General features: G+C 41.1%; 2 protein-coding genes across 2 annotated transcripts; both read left to right on the plus strand.

Moving 5' to 3' along the window:
- Positions 1–1,463: 1,463 nt before the first annotated feature.
- LOC118785572 (microfibril-associated glycoprotein 4-like) lies at positions 1,464–3,800 on the plus strand. Its single transcript, XM_036540345.1, has 5 exons — positions 1,464–1,479; positions 2,438–2,631; positions 2,843–2,939; positions 3,133–3,300; positions 3,481–3,800. The coding sequence occupies exons 1-5, from the start codon at positions 1,464–1,466 to the stop codon at positions 3,798–3,800; spliced, it is 795 nt and encodes a 264-aa protein (XP_036396238.1).
- An 8,287-nt stretch (positions 3,801–12,087) lies between these two features.
- On the plus strand, positions 12,088–13,850 carry LOC118785644 (microfibril-associated glycoprotein 4-like). Its single transcript, XM_036540467.1, has 5 exons — positions 12,088–12,093; positions 12,506–12,709; positions 12,919–13,015; positions 13,201–13,368; positions 13,541–13,850. Exons 1-5 carry the CDS (start codon positions 12,088–12,090, stop codon positions 13,831–13,833), a joined length of 768 nt encoding a protein of 255 aa, XP_036396360.1. The 3' UTR covers positions 13,834–13,850.
- Positions 13,851–17,001: the final 3,151 nt, after the last annotated feature.

Here is a 17,001-nt window from a genome sequence, read left to right on the forward strand (position 1 = left end):
CAATCAAGACAACATGAGGGTCATATGTATTCACATAAATATTTATTTTTGTTTAATACTCATTCATTGATATTTTCTTGAAATAATCTTGGAAACCAAGTATGACAAAATGAATGTAAGAATTGCAGACAGACTCACTGACACATTCGTATTCTTCAATCTGTCTAAGTTAAACTTACATTCTGTCACTACTCACCTTCTTGGAGCAGTAACAATTAGAATCTACATTTCAGTACAGTATAACTGCTTAAAATACCTTGTTCATGCTCAGAACTTGGAAAGACAGCTTTTAATTATAATGTGCCTTGGTCTTTTGCACCTGGGTTATTCAATGCACCTCAGTCTGTTAATGAATACCCTTTCCTTACAGAAATAATGATCTAAAACACAGTAAACAGAAGTGTCCCTATTTGCACTCCAGATTCCATGCTCACCATGTACTCACTGTAAATTATTATACTGTATTTTAATGTGTTTATTGTTTCAAACCTGTATGAATTGTACATATTTCATCCTGCCTCTTGGCCAGGACTAGCAGAAGATGTTTTAAAATAAAGGATAGATGAATAAAAAGAAACCTACATGGATGTTCTGCACATCTATAATTTAGTATTTTGTAAATTCTCTTCTGGCATGGATTTCACTGGGATGACCCTTCCTGTAGGGTTCTGTGTGGTTCTGGAACTTCTCAGTGGGATTTCTGACCATTCCTCCTCTGTATAGTTCCAGATGCTTCCATCTGAACTTTCTTGGAAATAAAATGTGACACTTGTGTTTTCAGGAATAAAATCTTTTACATGCAAACAGTCCAGCTTTGATTTGTGCTACACTCTTAGGATGAACGCATAGCATGAAAAAATAAGCAAAGAAAAAAAATCAATAGGTAAATTTTTATATGATATGCGTATATATGTATATACAGTGTGTCTTTTTGTTCATATATAAGACAGGGGAATGAATAAATGTGGAGGACACTGCATCTTCTTCCTGCATTCCACTATGGTCACGGGTCACAGGGAATTTTGCAAAAACAATCACAAGATGGACAGAAAGATTTCTTGAAGAAAAATAATTTGCAAAAAAAAAAAATGCAGGACAACAAGTTTAAATAGAGATGAAAAAGATACATCCCTAGATGATTAGATATTGGTCTGAAAAAAATGACACACTGGGAATAATTCCAAAAAATTCATCTATAAAAGTGTCCAGACGTACTGTAAGGGAAGCAGTGGCCATCACTCAGAGTGAAGACTCCTTCTAGTCCCCTCTCACTGACACAGACAGGTGAGCTGCAAAATTCCTTCATTTAATCAAAGGTTTGAGAGACTTGTTTTTGTTTTAAGCAGTTCAGCTGATAGTTCCACACTTCATCTGATTAATCCTTATCAAAACAATATAGTCACCTCCTGAACTAATTTCATTGTGTGTGCCCTTACTTGTTGCCAATATACTTTAATATTAAAATGTTTGTGCATGTGTGTCTGTGCATGTGTGTTTGTGTATGGGTGTATTTGTGTTTGTAATGTCTTCAGATTATGTAAATCAGGAGACCCTTGAATAATCACTTAGTTTAAATCAATAAATTATTCAGCACATGTAACCATAAGTTAAAATCTTACGTAATCTTATGTAACGCTAAAACACATGTAACGCTAAAACACACACACACGCAGTAGGTCTAGCAGTTAGCAGTGTGGAGTAGTGGTTAATGAACTGGGCTTGAAAATAAAAGGTGAGAATACTAGGTTACAGCTCCGTAGACTAAATGGGTAATAATAAAGAAAAGTTAAACTTCATACACTTAATCGCCTTGGTCTTTGCTGAGTTAGATGTAACCTCCTCTGTTTGTCTGTACTATTCTTTAATAATTTTTTTCTTTCTTAATTTTAGACAATCCTGATCTTCTGAATCTTGAGCTGCTCGCCATTCCAGCGAAAACGGTCAGATTTGGAGTCCAGCATGACGGTAAGATCTCCTAATGATTTGGGCCTGATGTTCCAAACAGAAAAGTAAAGAAAATGTAAGAACTGCCTTTGGAGACAGCAAATTAGATAATTTAATTATAGCAAACATTTTGAGCAACAAAAAAACCCATTTTTGTTCATCAGAAAGAGTTGACAATTGGTTATCGAAGACTGGTTATTGACCTTTTGTTAGCATCTTGTTAGCACAAATTAAAAGGTATCATTTGCTGATGGATAACCAATGTTTAAACTGAGACACAAATTGAGGACAAACATAAACTGGTACAGTTTACTAAGATATTAAAGTGTGCTACAACCTCCTGCATGTCAAGGCTATATTTACGTTGGCACATAGCAGATAAGGTGACTCTTCACTTATGTCTACATACAGCAGGTGAGACACTACTGCAGTAGACACTTCTGATGCTTGCACAGAATCTCAGCGTTCCTCTCTCCTGGTGTGCAGGTCCCAGTGCTCCTCTTCCTGCTGCTTCCTGTGGCAATACTCTCACTTCCTGTGAAGAAGTTTCAGCCAATGGACTGTGAGGATGTCTACTACAACGGCTCTACACAGAGTGGGGTGTACACCATCTTCCCTGCTGGACAGCCTACTCCTGTCCAGGTCTACTGTGACATGGACTGTAAGGAGAATAATGGAAGGTGGACAGTGAGTAACGTTACCGGTCAGATAAACTCACCTGATGAAAGTGTCTCTCTGCATGTGCCTCTGGGCTTTACTCATAAGAATAACACAAATTGTGATGATCATGATACTGAAAATTTTGATGATACTGATACTGATGATAATGATGATCATGATGATGATGATTATGGTGCTACTGTGGACTTCCCCCGGCTGATATTCCTGTGTCTCTCAGGTGATTCAGAGGAGGATGGATGGCTCTGTGAACTTCTACAGACCCTGGGAGCAGTACAAGAATGGCTTTGGGAATGTATCTGGAGAGTACTGGCTGGGTAAGGCTTTTTCAACCCCACAATGCCCTGGATAAATCTGGAGAAGTGTTGCTTGGGTAAAACCCATTTATTCTATATGTCTGAAAGTAATGAATACCTTCACATACCTTCACAAGTGGAACTGCACTTCCCCTGTATGAGAACTCATTCTCTCAGCATTGGCCCAGATGTTTGTACTGTTCTCTCTCTGCAGGCCTGGAGAACATCTTCCTTCTCACCTGGGCAAAGAAATATGAGCTGAGGGTGGACATGGAGGACTTTGATGAGGGGAAGGTCCACGCCCAGTACTCCTCCTTCTCTATCGATCCTGAGCCCGAGGACTACACGCTGCATGTTGGTGACTACATTGATGGAGGAGCAGGTGAGTGGCACTGCAGGTTTGTCAGGGTTATGCAGCTCCGTGTCACACTATAACTCTTCCTCATTTCCTGTGTCATGTTGTAATAGTTCCTGAAGGGCCATTTTTAAACTTTAACCGAACCAAAAAGGCCACTGTGTCATTCTGTCACAAACCAAAGTCTTTCTCTTCTCTGTTTCTCAGGAGATGCTCTGAGGTATCACAACGGACGCAGGTTTTCCACCATCGACAAGAACCCGACCGGGTATTATTCTTATTATCATTACGGTTACAGATACGGTTATTGTGCTGAAAGACTACATGGAGGATTCTGGTTTGGCAGCTGTGGCAATGCAAACCCCAATGGCTTGTACATGTGGGGGCGCACAAGATACTATGACCTTGGCGTCATGTGGCAAAACTGGAAGAGTTCCTACTCCCTGAAGTCCATCACCATGAAGATCAGACCCTTGTCTCTGAATGATGTGGAGGATTCCAGGGATCTGGTCACTGTTTTCCCATAGGAACTTCTCTCTCTGGTCGCGCCCCCTCCATGATTTTGCCACACCCACCCATTGTATCTGAACCACCTGCTGTCTATGACAAGTAGTACCGTGGGTCAGTGTGAAGCTTTGCGTTTCTGCAGGTGTGATATTAATTGATATAACATATACATTACTCGAATGATTGCTGTTATGTTTCTTTGTTGTTCCTTGTTATTTCTTGTGAAAAGTTCTGGGCTTTGAAACTGGGAAAGATCTTCCTTCAGATCATTTTAAAGACTGATTAGTTGTATGCTGACATTTGAAATGTTGTAATTACTCATTGATATATCATTAGCTCTGCTGTTCACATGGCCTAGTTCTTGCAGGCTCTTATGACATATACTTAATGTACTGTATCTTGCCTTGCAAGTTGCTCTGAATAAGAATGAATAAGTGATTATTGAATAAATGATTAATGAAAAAACAGTAATGGCGTACGACACCCTCTCTTCTCTTGCCATGCCCATTTCCTGTATTTGACCTGCCCACTTCATAGTATCTGACTGTACGGTCCACACACTCCCTGGTGTCTTAGGGTACCATGGATTTTAAAGGTACAAGGGTGCCATACTGTCTCACTGAACGAATCAGTGACTCAGTGAACAAATCTCCCGTGCTGAACTGAACAAAATGATTCAGCTCAGTTGAAAGAGTCAAAAAGCTCATAACTAAATGGAGTCAATGCAAATGGCAGCAGCAGCTACAATAGGACTCGTTTTTTTCCCCTTTCCTTTTAAGGACAAGGGGACTGACCAATCTGAATGACGCAGCGGATCACACACTGGTTCAGAGACTTGTTGCATTTACACTCGATTACATTACATGCATTTGCATGCAGCCCTGACAGGGTGCGACGCTACTTTTAAATTAAGAAGACGACGAAGAAGAAGATGATGAAGAAAAAGAAAACTTTTCGGTTTCTCGGACTGCAGCACAGAGAAAAAACAGTGTGCAGGTAAAGGTAAGATTCGTCAAACACAGGAGCAATTTACAGAAGAAAACAGAGTGGAGTCAGTGAACTACTGAATCAGTTCTCATCTGGATACATCCAAATTTTCCATAATTACAGTAACTTTCCTCATTTTCATAGGGCGGCAGTTTGGTATAATGGTAAGGAGCAGGGCTTGTAACCGAAAGGTTGCTGGCTTGTAGTGATGCGCGGGTCAGGGTTTTTTTTTAATAGCCTACCCGCACCCACCCGACCCGTTATGAGAGCCAATCCGCACCGCCCAACCCGCAAAAAATTGCGTTAATCAACCACCCGAACTCGACCCGCAAACCGCCAACTTTAGCCTGTATAGCGATGGCATCCATATCATAGAGTAAGAGATAATGTTTTCTTATTTAGTGCACGTTTCAAAAAGGACAGACACTCGTGTAGACAGCAAGGTTTTGCACGGGCTACCGTATAGGCTACAGCAAAGTGAGCAGTGTTACACTATTCGTTTTTGGGCTGTTTTCCCAAACGTTAGCATAATACACTGATTGCGAGGCATAGCCTATTGTATCTTAGCCAAATAGCGTCTGGGTCTAGGCTACTAAATAAACCGACGAATTGTTCCAAACGGGTTTCTTTATTGTTGAATACCAGCAAAAAAAGTAACCCTTCATTAAAGACATGAACATCACATTTGTACAATGCCTCACAACTCAAGCAGGTAACGTAATCTGTGATGGTGTCATCGGACAGGACAACCTGCCCGAATCTCTCCCATACCTTACCTTCTTGGCTCAACGGGCGTGTAACCTTAGCATCGCCCGTTTTTAACTTTTCTCTGATTAAGTCAGTCATATCGTCAGTGGTAGCCTCTTCTTTATGACCAAAAAAAAAAACTTGTACTTGTAAGTGAAGCCTATTATCAACACTCTAAAACACATGCATTGACCAAAACCACAATCGCAAATTGATGATAAAGCTGCTGATAAACTATTAGGCCAAGCTATAATTGTAAATTATGGCCTGGCCTAATGAATTATAAATTATAGTATGGGTGCAGAGAGATGTGTGATCGATGCAGCCAGGTTACTTTATAGTTCGGTAATGCAGATTGTTGACAGCCAGGGCATAAGAGGACCTGCACCTTCCGGTGCCTGCGTGTGTGTGTGTGTGTGTGTCGAGCTCTTATTATTATTATTATTATTATTATTATTATTATTGTGTAATTTTAGCTCTATAGCTGACTAAATTCATTTTGAAATCCAAAACTTGAATACTAACGGGTAGGCATCAGACGAAATATCGTTATTTTTAATTCCACAAATATTTCATGGCACCGAGAACTACGTATCTTAAATAAAAAATAGCTATACTGCAGTTCACATTTTTCCCACAAATTTATTGTCAGTGGGATTTTTACGTGATTTACTCATTCTGCCCTTTACTAGTTAGCAGTGCTATGAAAAAGTGACTAATAAAACTGTTAGTTGCAATGAATTATTCCTATTTCTCTGTTTGCGCCCCAGTTAAGACCATGTTCAACGATATACCATATTTTAATATTTTGCATTGACAAACATTAATGTTGAAACAGATCCGTTTTACATCAGTAAGAGCTAAGTTACGTTTTATCATCTCTTTCGAGAAGTACAGTAACCCTAATTGGTTCTTGAAATAAGCAAGCAATATGAAATAAAAATGTCTCAAAAACCAACTTGTTTGCTTTCTCTAGCTAGCGAATCCAGCAGCACCCTTTCAACAATGTTAGAAATGTTGCTATATGTATCGCGTTATGTATTGCATTCTGTTTACATTTTCATTGTTCTTTGCGCTTTTGTCGTGTTGTAATGGATGATTTATTAAAATATGCGATAATCTCTCCTCAAAACAATGCAACTGTCATGGGAAGAAACGGACAATGCGTAACGAGAACGCGGTAAATTATCTCTCCGCTGGCGCTTCCTCCACATGTTGCCAAGGAATACGGGGCGATCGAGACGATTTAATCACTTGGCGTTATAATGATCGCGCCGGTTAGGAAGAGTATTCTCATGACTGCCGGCTCGTAGCAGGACATTTCCACCTCGCTGTAATGCCTAATACCGCATTTACCACGTCAGTAGCCCAACTGCAGCATTAATGTCAGAAGAGTGCTTAGCAGTTTATACATTAGCAGTTTGTGCAACATTAGCGGTTTAGTGCAACTATCTGTCAAGGAGTTCATGAAACTCATATGCAAAATTGTGTCTTTATCTGTTTCCACTCAGCCTCTCAGTAGCCTGCTACACATATACAGACGGCAGCACAACAGTGCACTGTGAAACATTTATATAAACACAATACAAATAAGGCACACGGCATTGGGTATAGAAATAATATACAATAAAATACAATAAATACAATAAAAAACAAATCTAAAAAGTAGACACAATTTAAATATAAAGAAAAACTTGTGCAATAATATGGCCTTTTAAAAACTACTTAAAGTGCACAGTGGAATTGCACAGTTGTATTGAGGTAGAGGGTTGGGGAGGGGGGTTGGGGTGTCAGTGTTTGTTAGCAGTCCGTATGGCCCAGGGGAAGAAGCTAGTCTGGTGGTGTGGGACTTGATTGACCTGAAGCGCCGTCCAGAGGGCAACAGGTCAAACAGGTGATAGGCGGGATGTGAGGGGTCTCCTGTTATGGCCTTAATTTTACTGAGGCAGCGGGATCTGGATATGTCGTCCAGGGAGGGCAGAGGGCAGCCGATAATTTTTTGGGCGGTGTTAATAACCCTCCGCACAGCCTTCCTGTCCTCAGCTGTGGAGCCAGTTTCCCTATCTCAGCCCTGTATGCCATCTCATCCCCATCGGAGATGAGCCCAACCACGGTGGTGTCGTCCGCGAACTTAGTTATGGCGTTGGTTGGGTGGGACGGGGTGCAGTCATAAGTTTACAGGGCGTACAGTAGGTACGAACCAGTGCTGAGTGTGAGCGTGGAGGAGAGGTGGGGGCCAAGTCTGACAGATTGTGGGCGGTTTGTGAGAAAATGTTTGATCCAGGTGCAGGTGGGGAGGGGGATCTGTAGTTTGAACCGTTTGGTTACTAATATGTCTGGGATGATTGTGTTAAACTCTGAGCTGTAATCCATGAAGAGCATCCTCACATAGCTCTTCCGGTTATCCAGATGACTCAGCGCTCTGTGAAGTGTTATGGCGATGGCGTCCTCCGTAGATCGGTTCGCTCTATAAGTGAACTGGTGGGGGTCGAAGGAGGGAGGGAGGCAGTCTCTGATGTGCTGAGAGACTAGCCGCTCAAAACACTTCATGACTACAGATGTGAGAGCTATGGGTCTGTACTCACTGAGGCTGTCTATGGCAGGTCTTTTGGGGATGGGGATGATGTTGGCGGCCTTCAGACAGACATGAAGGGACGGTAGCATGCGTCAGGGAGAGGTTGAACAGCTTGGTGAGGATCCCTGCCAGCTGGTCTGCGCATGCCTTGACCACAGTCCCCGGGATGCCGTCAGGTCCAGCAGCTTTCCTGGGGTTCACTGCTCTCAGTGTCCTTCTCACCTCATGCTCCTGGAGAGAGAGAGGGGGGGTGCTGGAGTTGTGGGGAGGCAGTGTGTGCAGGTGTGTGGTGGTCTCAAAGCGGGCAAAGAAGCTGCTCAGTTCCACTTCCAGCGTGCTGCTGCTGCCGGTGGTCGTTGGGCTCTGGTCTTTGTAGTTGGTTATAGCCTGGATGCCCCTCCACATCTGCCGAGGGTTGTTGTCCATGAGGTAGCCCTCCAGCTTCCTCCTGTAGACCTCCTTGGCATGTTGGATGCCTCTTCTCAGGTTGGCTCTGGTAATGCTGTACAGTGAGCTGTCTCCCGTCCTGAAAACAGAGTTACGAGCTCTGATCAGAGCCTGGACTTCATTCATCATCCAGGGTTTCCTGTTTGGAAAAACCCGGATGTGTTTGTCCACTGTGACATTTTCTACGCAGCTCTTTATGTAGAAAAGCACAGTCTCTGTGTATGCCTCTAGGTCCTGCTGTTCAAAGATGCTCCATTCTGTACAAGTAAAACAGTCTTAGGTAGCTTTGGTCTACATCGAAAGGTGGCCAGAAATTGCTGTTCTGACCAGAGCGCACTCATTCCAGCACACATGGGAGTCAGAACAAACAGGGGACATGAGATGAACATATGACCCAGTAGAAAGATTGGCAGGAATGCAAGGGCTGTGGGCCAGCACCACCTGCAGTGCACAGGTATAGTTTTTTCTGTTTTATTTACCATATGGTAGACCGCAAATCTCAACTGAAAATCATGCTAACTGTTGCCAAACAACAAGAGGACAGTAACAGAGAGTTGTCCTGCACACACGGAAGCGGCTGAACGTTATCGGGCCGGTGTTGCGTGCCCTCCACGCATGCTTTGCTGAAACTGTACATACTTTCAGCGAGCCGGGGACGCTTGTTATCTGAGAAAATCAGTCCATGTTAAGCGCGGTTCTCGGGTTTCATCGTGACCGCTCTGGCCGCATGTCGCTGACAGACATTTTATAGCACACCTTTTCGTAGCAGATCAGAGCGCACCTGGGCTTACCCGCCCAGAACGACGAAACCTGGCCCCTGAAAGTGGGACTGACTCTGATAGTGTAGTAAAACTTCCATGTAGTACAAAAATATTTTTTGAAATATTATTTTTTTATGGGGTGGTAAGTAGTGGTAAGGAACACAGCTCATAACTGAAAGGGTGTTGATTTGATTCCCCACTGGGCCACTGTTGCTGTACCCTTGGCCAAGGTGCTTAACACAGAATTGCTTCAGTAAATCTACAGCTGTATAAATGGACAACATGTAAAAATGTAACCTATGTAAGTTTGTCTAGATAAAGTGTCTGCTATATCACAACAGTGCTAAATCCCAATAATAATGTAATATGTAGTAAAAAGGTGAGTTAAAATGAATAAATTCCATTGTGCATTTGCTATCCCATGGTCAAGGCTATGTCTGTTCTGTCTGTAACCAATCACCTTCTGAATAAATGATTTATTAGCTGAATCATCTCTCTGGTACATGCTCTGTCCACCACCACCCCCAATCGCATCAGCTTAATGCATAATATATGAAAATGAATGCACACTCAACAGTGTGAATCAATAATAAGTGATTCACTTTAATGACAAAGAAACTGTAACAAGAAATTTTAATAAACAAAGCACATGTCAAAAAATGACAGATAAAAATGTAATAATATTATTAACGATACAAACATACTAAAAAGTGGAAGTAAAAACGATAAAATCAGTAAAGAGTGTTATTTTTATGTCATTCCGGAGCAGCATGGAATACTTGTAAAAACAGAATTAAAAAGGACTTAATAATCAGTTTATCTGCAAAAAGGAATTTTTAAGATGTTTGTTAATGATCACAACTGATGTCTGAGGGGACTGAACTCCAGAGTCTGGGGGCACAGAAATAAAGCTGCTATCCTCATTGACTCCATGTCGTATTGTATTCTTGTTTGGTGTTCATGTGGATAAAATGTTAGACAGCAGGTGCTCTAAACTGTTAAGGCTGCATGTAGTCATCTCTCTGTGCCTGTCTCTCATTTTCACTTCTGTAAACAGAATATATTTTAATAAAGGCTTGTCATTTTTATTCTTACCCCTGACTAAACAGGAATAAAAGCATTCTGTAAAACATGTACTTATTAGATCATTTTTTTCCATTTAAAAATGTTCTGCTTAACTTATTATAATTATTGTTGTTATAATTCTTTATAAAAATTAAAAGAGGTAAATTGAGATTGTTCGATCAAGACAACATAAGGGTCATATGTATTCACATAAATATTTATTTTTATTTAATACTCATTCATTGATATTTTATTTAAATAATCTTGGAAACCAAGTATGACAAAACAAATGTAAGAATTGCAGACAGACTCACTGACACATTTGTATTCTTCAATCTGTCTAACTTAAACTTACATTCTGTCACTTCTCTCCTTCTTGGAGCAGTAACAATTAGAATCTACATTTCAGTACAGTATAACTGCTTAAAATACCTTGTTCATGCTCAGAACTTGGAAAGACAGCTTTTAATTATAATGTGCCTTGGTCTTTTGCACCTGGGTTTTTCAATGCACCTCAGTCTGTTAATGAATACCCTTTCCTTACAGAAATAATGATCTAAAACACAGTAAACATAAGTGTCCCTATTTGCGCTCCAGATTCCATGCTCACCATGTACTCACTGTAAATTATTATACTGTATTTTAATGTGTGTATTGTTTCAAACCTGTATGAATTGTACATATTTCATCCTGCCTCTTGGTCGGGACTAGCAAAAGATATTTTAAAATAAAGGATAGATGAATAAAAAGAAACCTACATGGATGTTCTGCTTGAAGGAAGTTCAGATGGAAGCGTCTGGAACTATACAGAGGAGGAATGGTCAGAAATCCCACTGAGAAGTTCTAGAACCACACAGAACCCTATAGGAAGGGTCATCCCATCCCAAGGGAAATCCATGCCAGAAGAGAATTTACAAAATACTAAATTACAGATGTGGAAATAAAATGTGACACTTGTGTTTTCAGGAATAAAATCTTTTACATGCAAACAGTCCAGCTTTGATTTGCACCACACTCTTAGGATTAAAGCAGAATGTGAAAAAATAAGCAGAATAAAATCAATAGGTACATTTTTATATGCATACAGTGTATATGTATATATGTTTTTTGTTCATATATAAGACAGGAATATGAATAAATGTGGAGGGGACTGTATCATTCTCCTGCATTCCACAATGGTCACGGGTCACAGGGAATTTTGCAAAAATAATCACAAGATGGACAGAAAGATTTCCTGAAGAAAAATAAATGCAGGACAACAAGTTTAAATAGTGATGAAAAAGATACATCCCTAGATGATTAGATATTGGTCTGAAAAAAATGACACACTGGGAATAATTCCAAAAAATTCATCTATAAAAGTGTCCAGACATACTGTAAGGGAAGCAGTGGCCATCACTCAGAGTGAAGACTCCTTCTAGTCCCCTCTCACTGACACAGACAGGTGAGCTGCAAAATTACTTCATTTGATCAAAGGTTTGAGAGACTTGTTTTTGTTTTAAGCAGTTCAGCTGATAGTTCCACACTTCATCTGATTAAGCCTTATCAAAACAATATTGTCAGTTCCTAAACTAATTTCACTGTGTGCGTCTTGGTCTTTGCTGAGTTAGATATAACCTCCTCTGTTTGTCTGTACTATTCTTTACCCCATTTTAGACAATCCTGGACTTCTGAAGCTTGAACTGCTTGCCATTCCAGTGAAAACGGTCAGATTTGGAGTCCAGCATGATGGTAAGATTAATGCAAAACATTTCATTATGCTGTGCTGTCTCATAATGATTTGGGTCTCATGTTCCAAACGGCAAAGAAAGAGCAAGCATTGCCTTTGGAGACAGCGATTTAGATAACCGTAATCATAGCAAACATTTTGAGCAACAATAAATCCTTTTTGTTCATAAAAAAGAGTTGATGATTGGTTACTTTTTTGTTAGTATTTTGTTAGCACAAATGAACAGGAATCATTTGCTGATGGGTGACTAGTGTTCAAAGTGAGACACAAAGTGTCACAAATATTAAGGGGAGACTGTGATGTTTCACTGACGTTCACACACAGCACATACAGTGATTCTTCGCCGATGTTTACATGCAGCAGATGCTGTGATGCTTGCACAGTCTCTCAGCGTTCCTCTCTCCTGGTGTGCAGGTCCCAGTGCTCCTCTTCCTGCTGCTTCCTGTGGGGATCCTCTCACTCTCTGCGAGGTTCGAGCCCATGGACTGTGAGGATGTGTACCTCAACGGCTCTACACAGAGTGGGGTGTACACCATCTTCCCTGCTGGACAGCCTACTCCTGTCCAGGTCTTCTGTGACATGGACTGTAAGGAGAGTGAGAATGGTGGAAGGTGGACAGTGAGTAACACGCACACTTGTCTCCTGAATGTGCTTCTGGAGAAAACTGAAAATTTTGATTTGAGCTTCTGGGCTTTTCTGGGCTTTGACACGAATGGTGATGATGATACTGAAAATTTTGATGATGCTGATACTGATGATAATGATGATCACGATTATGATGATTATGATGCTATTGTGGACTTCCCTGATATTCCTGTGTCTCTCAGGTGATTCAGAGGAGGATGGATGGCTCTGTGAACTTCTACAGACCCTGGGAGCAGTACAGGAACGGCTTTGGGAATGTATCTGGAGAGTACTGGCTGGGTAAGGCTTTTTCAATCCCACAATGCACTGGGTAAATCTGAAGAAGTGTTGCCTGGGTAAGACCCACCTACCCTGTCTGTGTGAAAGTAATGAATACCTTCACATTTAAAGTGACACTGCACCTCTGCTGTACTAGAACTGTGTCCTTCAGTCTTGACCCTGATGCTTGAAATGTCTCTCTGCAGGCCTGGAGAACATCTTCCTTCTCACCTGGGCAAAGAAGTATGAGCTGAGGGTGGACATGGAGGACTTTGATGAGGGGAAGGTCCACGCCCAGTACTCCTCCTTCTCTATCGATCCTGAGCCCGAGGACTACACGCTGCATGTTGGTGACTACATTGACGGAGGAGCAGGTGAGTGGCGCTGCAGGTTTGTCAGGGTTATGCAGCTCCGTGTCACACTATAACTCTTCCTCACTTACTGTGTCATGTTGTAATAGTTCCTGAAAGGCCATTTTTAAACTTTAACCAAACCAAAAAGGCCACTGTGTCATTCTGTCACAAACCAAAGTCTTTCTCTTCTCAGGAGATGCTCTGAGGTATCACAACGGACGCAGGTTTTCCACCATCGACAAGAACCCAACTGGGTATTATTCTTATTATCATTACGGTTACAGATACGGTTATTGTGCTGAAAGACTGCATGGAGGATTCTGGTTTGGCAGCTGTGGCAATGCAAACCCCAACGGCTTGTACATGTGGGGGCGCACAAGATACAATGACCTTGGCGTCATGTGGCAAAACTGGAAGAGTTCCTACTCCCTGAAGTCCATCACCATGAAGATCAGACCCTTGTCTCTGGATGATGTGGAGGAGTAGGAGGAGCTTCTCTCCTGTCCCACCCCCTCCCTGCTGTTGCCACACCCACCCATTGTATCTGAACCACCTGCTGTCTATGATAAGTAGTGCCGTGGGTCAGTGTGAAGCTTTGCGTTTCTGCAGGTGTGATATTAATTGATATAACTCATATGTTACTCACATGATTGCTGCTGTGGTTCTTTGTTGTCACTTTCTTGTGCTTTGAAACTGGGAAATAAGGTCTTCCTTCAGATCATTTTAAAGACTGTGTTTGGTTGTATGCTTATATCACAAATCTTGTCCATAATCATTGATATATCATCAGCTCTGCTGTGCACATGGCCTAGTCCTTGTAGGCTCCTACAACATAAGCTTCATGTGTCTCACCATGACAGCCTTGCAAGTTGCTCTGAATAAGAATGAATAAGTGATTATTGAATAAATGATTAATGAATAAACAGAGATGAGTAATGACGCCCTCTTCTCTCTTGTCATGCGCGAGTATGTGTTTGACCTGCGCACTTGAAACTGAATGTATGGTCCACACACTCCCTGTTGTCTTCGGGTAGAGGGGTGAGACACAAAGGGTGCCATACTGGCTCCCTGAATGAATCAGTGGCTCAGTGAATGAATCAGTGGCTCAGTGAATGAATCTTTATCCATCATCCATGATAATAATAATAATAGTAATAATAATAATAATAATAATAATAACAATAATAATAACATAGTGTTGCTTTTGCTGTTGTCATTGATGTTGTTAGTATCACCAACTGTTTGTAGCAACACTAGGCCTGTTACAAATAGTAACATTACATCAGATGGTGATTGCGTTGGTCTGGCCACAACCATCTCCTTACATATCAACAACAAACAAGTGCATTCAGTGGTAACAGTAGTCATGCGATTAAAGAAGCATCATTCTGAAAAGGAAGCATTAGCCGTAAGCCCACCTTGTGTAGTGGACATGCTACACAAACACACGCAATTTAGCTCCCCACCAAGTCCTCTCAGGCATTATCTGATCACACCAGGAAACACTGAGCCGTAAACAAAGTGACTTTGGTGAACTTCCTGCAGTGACATTACATTTAAATTCATTTATTTGGTATACACTTTTATCCAAAGCGACTTAGGGTACAACACAAACAAAAAAGCCATAAGGAGTCAGCAATATTAGAAGAGCTACATGACCAGATTTCAACGGTTATCCGGACAAGGTACAAGATAGCCGGTAGATAACAAGTGTGTTAAACCATTATATTTCTTTCTTTTTTTTTTTTTTTAGTAAGAACAGTATATCACATTACTGGCATTTAGCATACTCTCTTATCCAGAGGGACTTACATTGGCTACAGTCTTTTTTTTTTTAAAGCATGCTATCCATTTATGAAGCTGGATATGTACTGAGGCAATTATGGGTTAAGTACCTTGCCCAAGGGTACAGCAGCAGGGCCCCAGCGTGGAACTGAACCAGCAACCTTTCGGTGAAGAGTCCTGCTCCTTAATCATTAGGCTACACTGCCACCCTGCCCAAGTATCAATCATATTTTTTTCCATTCCTTTACAGCTTGGATCATCTAAACTGGGCACTGAGCTGGGACGTGGTTGTCCCTGTCGCTAATATTTATGCATCCTGGTCATGTCCTTTGTCCATCTTGGTTCCTATGGGGTGGAATGAGCTTCCTGTTGTAGTGAGAACAGCTGAATCGCTAGCCACGTTCTGTCAGACCCATCTCTTCAAACTGTACTTCATTTCCCCTACCCTAGATTAATCTTGTTCCCTTGTAGTTTTTCATTGCCATAAAAATGAAGATATTGCATTTCACTTGATGTGTTAAATCAGGTACATGTCATTGTTTTTTTTTTCATAACATTGCATCCTGTTTTGTTAAATGTACTTTGCATTTGCATACTGGAAGTCGCTCTTTGATAAGACTATCTGCTAAATGGCAAAATAAATGATACTGTGGTGTTAGAGGATGTGGAGAGATTGAAGGAGAACGCTACACAGCAAAATGGCGACATCTTGTGGGCATCTGTACCAATACCATGAGAAAAATTTGTCTGGGAAGAGTTCTCTGTATCGTATGTCTGTGGTCTATCAAATCTGTGTGGATGAGAGTACATTTAGTGGTAACAATGACTTTTTTAATAGTTCAATAGTGCTTAACTATAACTTATTAGCAATACCCAAAACAGCAGTTAAAGCTGACAATGACCCATAAGTTGGCTAACTTCAGCAGGACAGAGACCAGAGAGGATCGCATTTATTTAATGCCTGGATCTATAGTGGTAGCAACATGCCCTCTGTTTCGTGATAGTGGCTGTAATGTGAGTGAGCAAGCTAGCTAACTGAAAATTAACACAGAGAGGTCATGCAGAGAGGGTTGTCCTACATCTGACACTTAAATAAGAAGGCGGTTCTGTTCTGAAATGATCCAATCAGCGTTTTGTTGCCTTAGCGTAATGATCCTGATGCTCAGTTTCATTTTATTTAGACAACCAATGGGTCCGTCTACTAATCTCCAACGGATTTTAATTTTGAAATGAGAAAACCAAAATCGGAAACCGAACTGTTTCCGGACTACCATTTAGAAATAGGGAAACAAAAAACGTTAACTACTACACATTTACATATGTAAACATAAAATAACAGGGCTCTAGAGCAACTAAGTAAGAGTCAGAGTAGGCTAGTTCCCTGTCTTGGAACTCTGCATCTCTCAATACACATTCTACTTGTTTACTAGCGGATTTTGACCGCTCCAATATGGCGCCGAATAGTAGCGATATACAGCAGCGGCCAAAGAGGTATCTACGTGACCGTCAAGCTCCTGGGAGAAACTTCCGGGTCACAACGAAAAAAATCAACGCAAGATCATAATTTGAGAGAGAAGACTTCCGCATACGTAATTTATTTATAAGCACATCAAAGAAAATCATATAAGGGGTCGTTTTTTTTTCGTTTTCCGTTTTCTATTATCAAAACAAAGAACGGAAAACGGGTAGTTTTTCCGTTTTTTGTGTCCAAAATTAAAAATGGTGGTCCCTATTTTGGTTTTCTCATTTCAAAACGAAAATCCGTTGGCCGCCAAGTACACGGACCCAGAATGGTTGCTTTCATCCTCCGAAGCAAACGCGGTTCATTCGTCATTATCAAAATAGCAAAACAACGGAAACTGGAGTGAA

This window comes from Megalops cyprinoides, chromosome 1, assembly GCF_013368585.1.
Source record: "Megalops cyprinoides isolate fMegCyp1 chromosome 1, fMegCyp1.pri, whole genome shotgun sequence".
In the NCBI taxonomy this organism is placed as follows: Eukaryota; Metazoa; Chordata; class Actinopteri; order Elopiformes; family Megalopidae; genus Megalops; species Megalops cyprinoides.

Coding starts and splice junctions, on each gene's coding strand:
- LOC118785644 (XM_036540467.1), top strand. Junction 12,710..12,918: donor AGAATGGTGGAAGGTGGACA/GTGAGTAACACG, acceptor TGTGTCTCTCAG/GTGATTCAGAGGAGGATGGA. Junction 13,016..13,200: donor ATCTGGAGAGTACTGGCTGG/GTAAGGCTTTTT, acceptor GTCTCTCTGCAG/GCCTGGAGAACATCTTCCTT.
- LOC118785572 (XM_036540345.1), top strand. Junction 2,632..2,842: donor AGAATAATGGAAGGTGGACA/GTGAGTAACGTT, acceptor TGTGTCTCTCAG/GTGATTCAGAGGAGGATGGA. Junction 2,940..3,132: donor ATCTGGAGAGTACTGGCTGG/GTAAGGCTTTTT, acceptor CTCTCTCTGCAG/GCCTGGAGAACATCTTCCTT.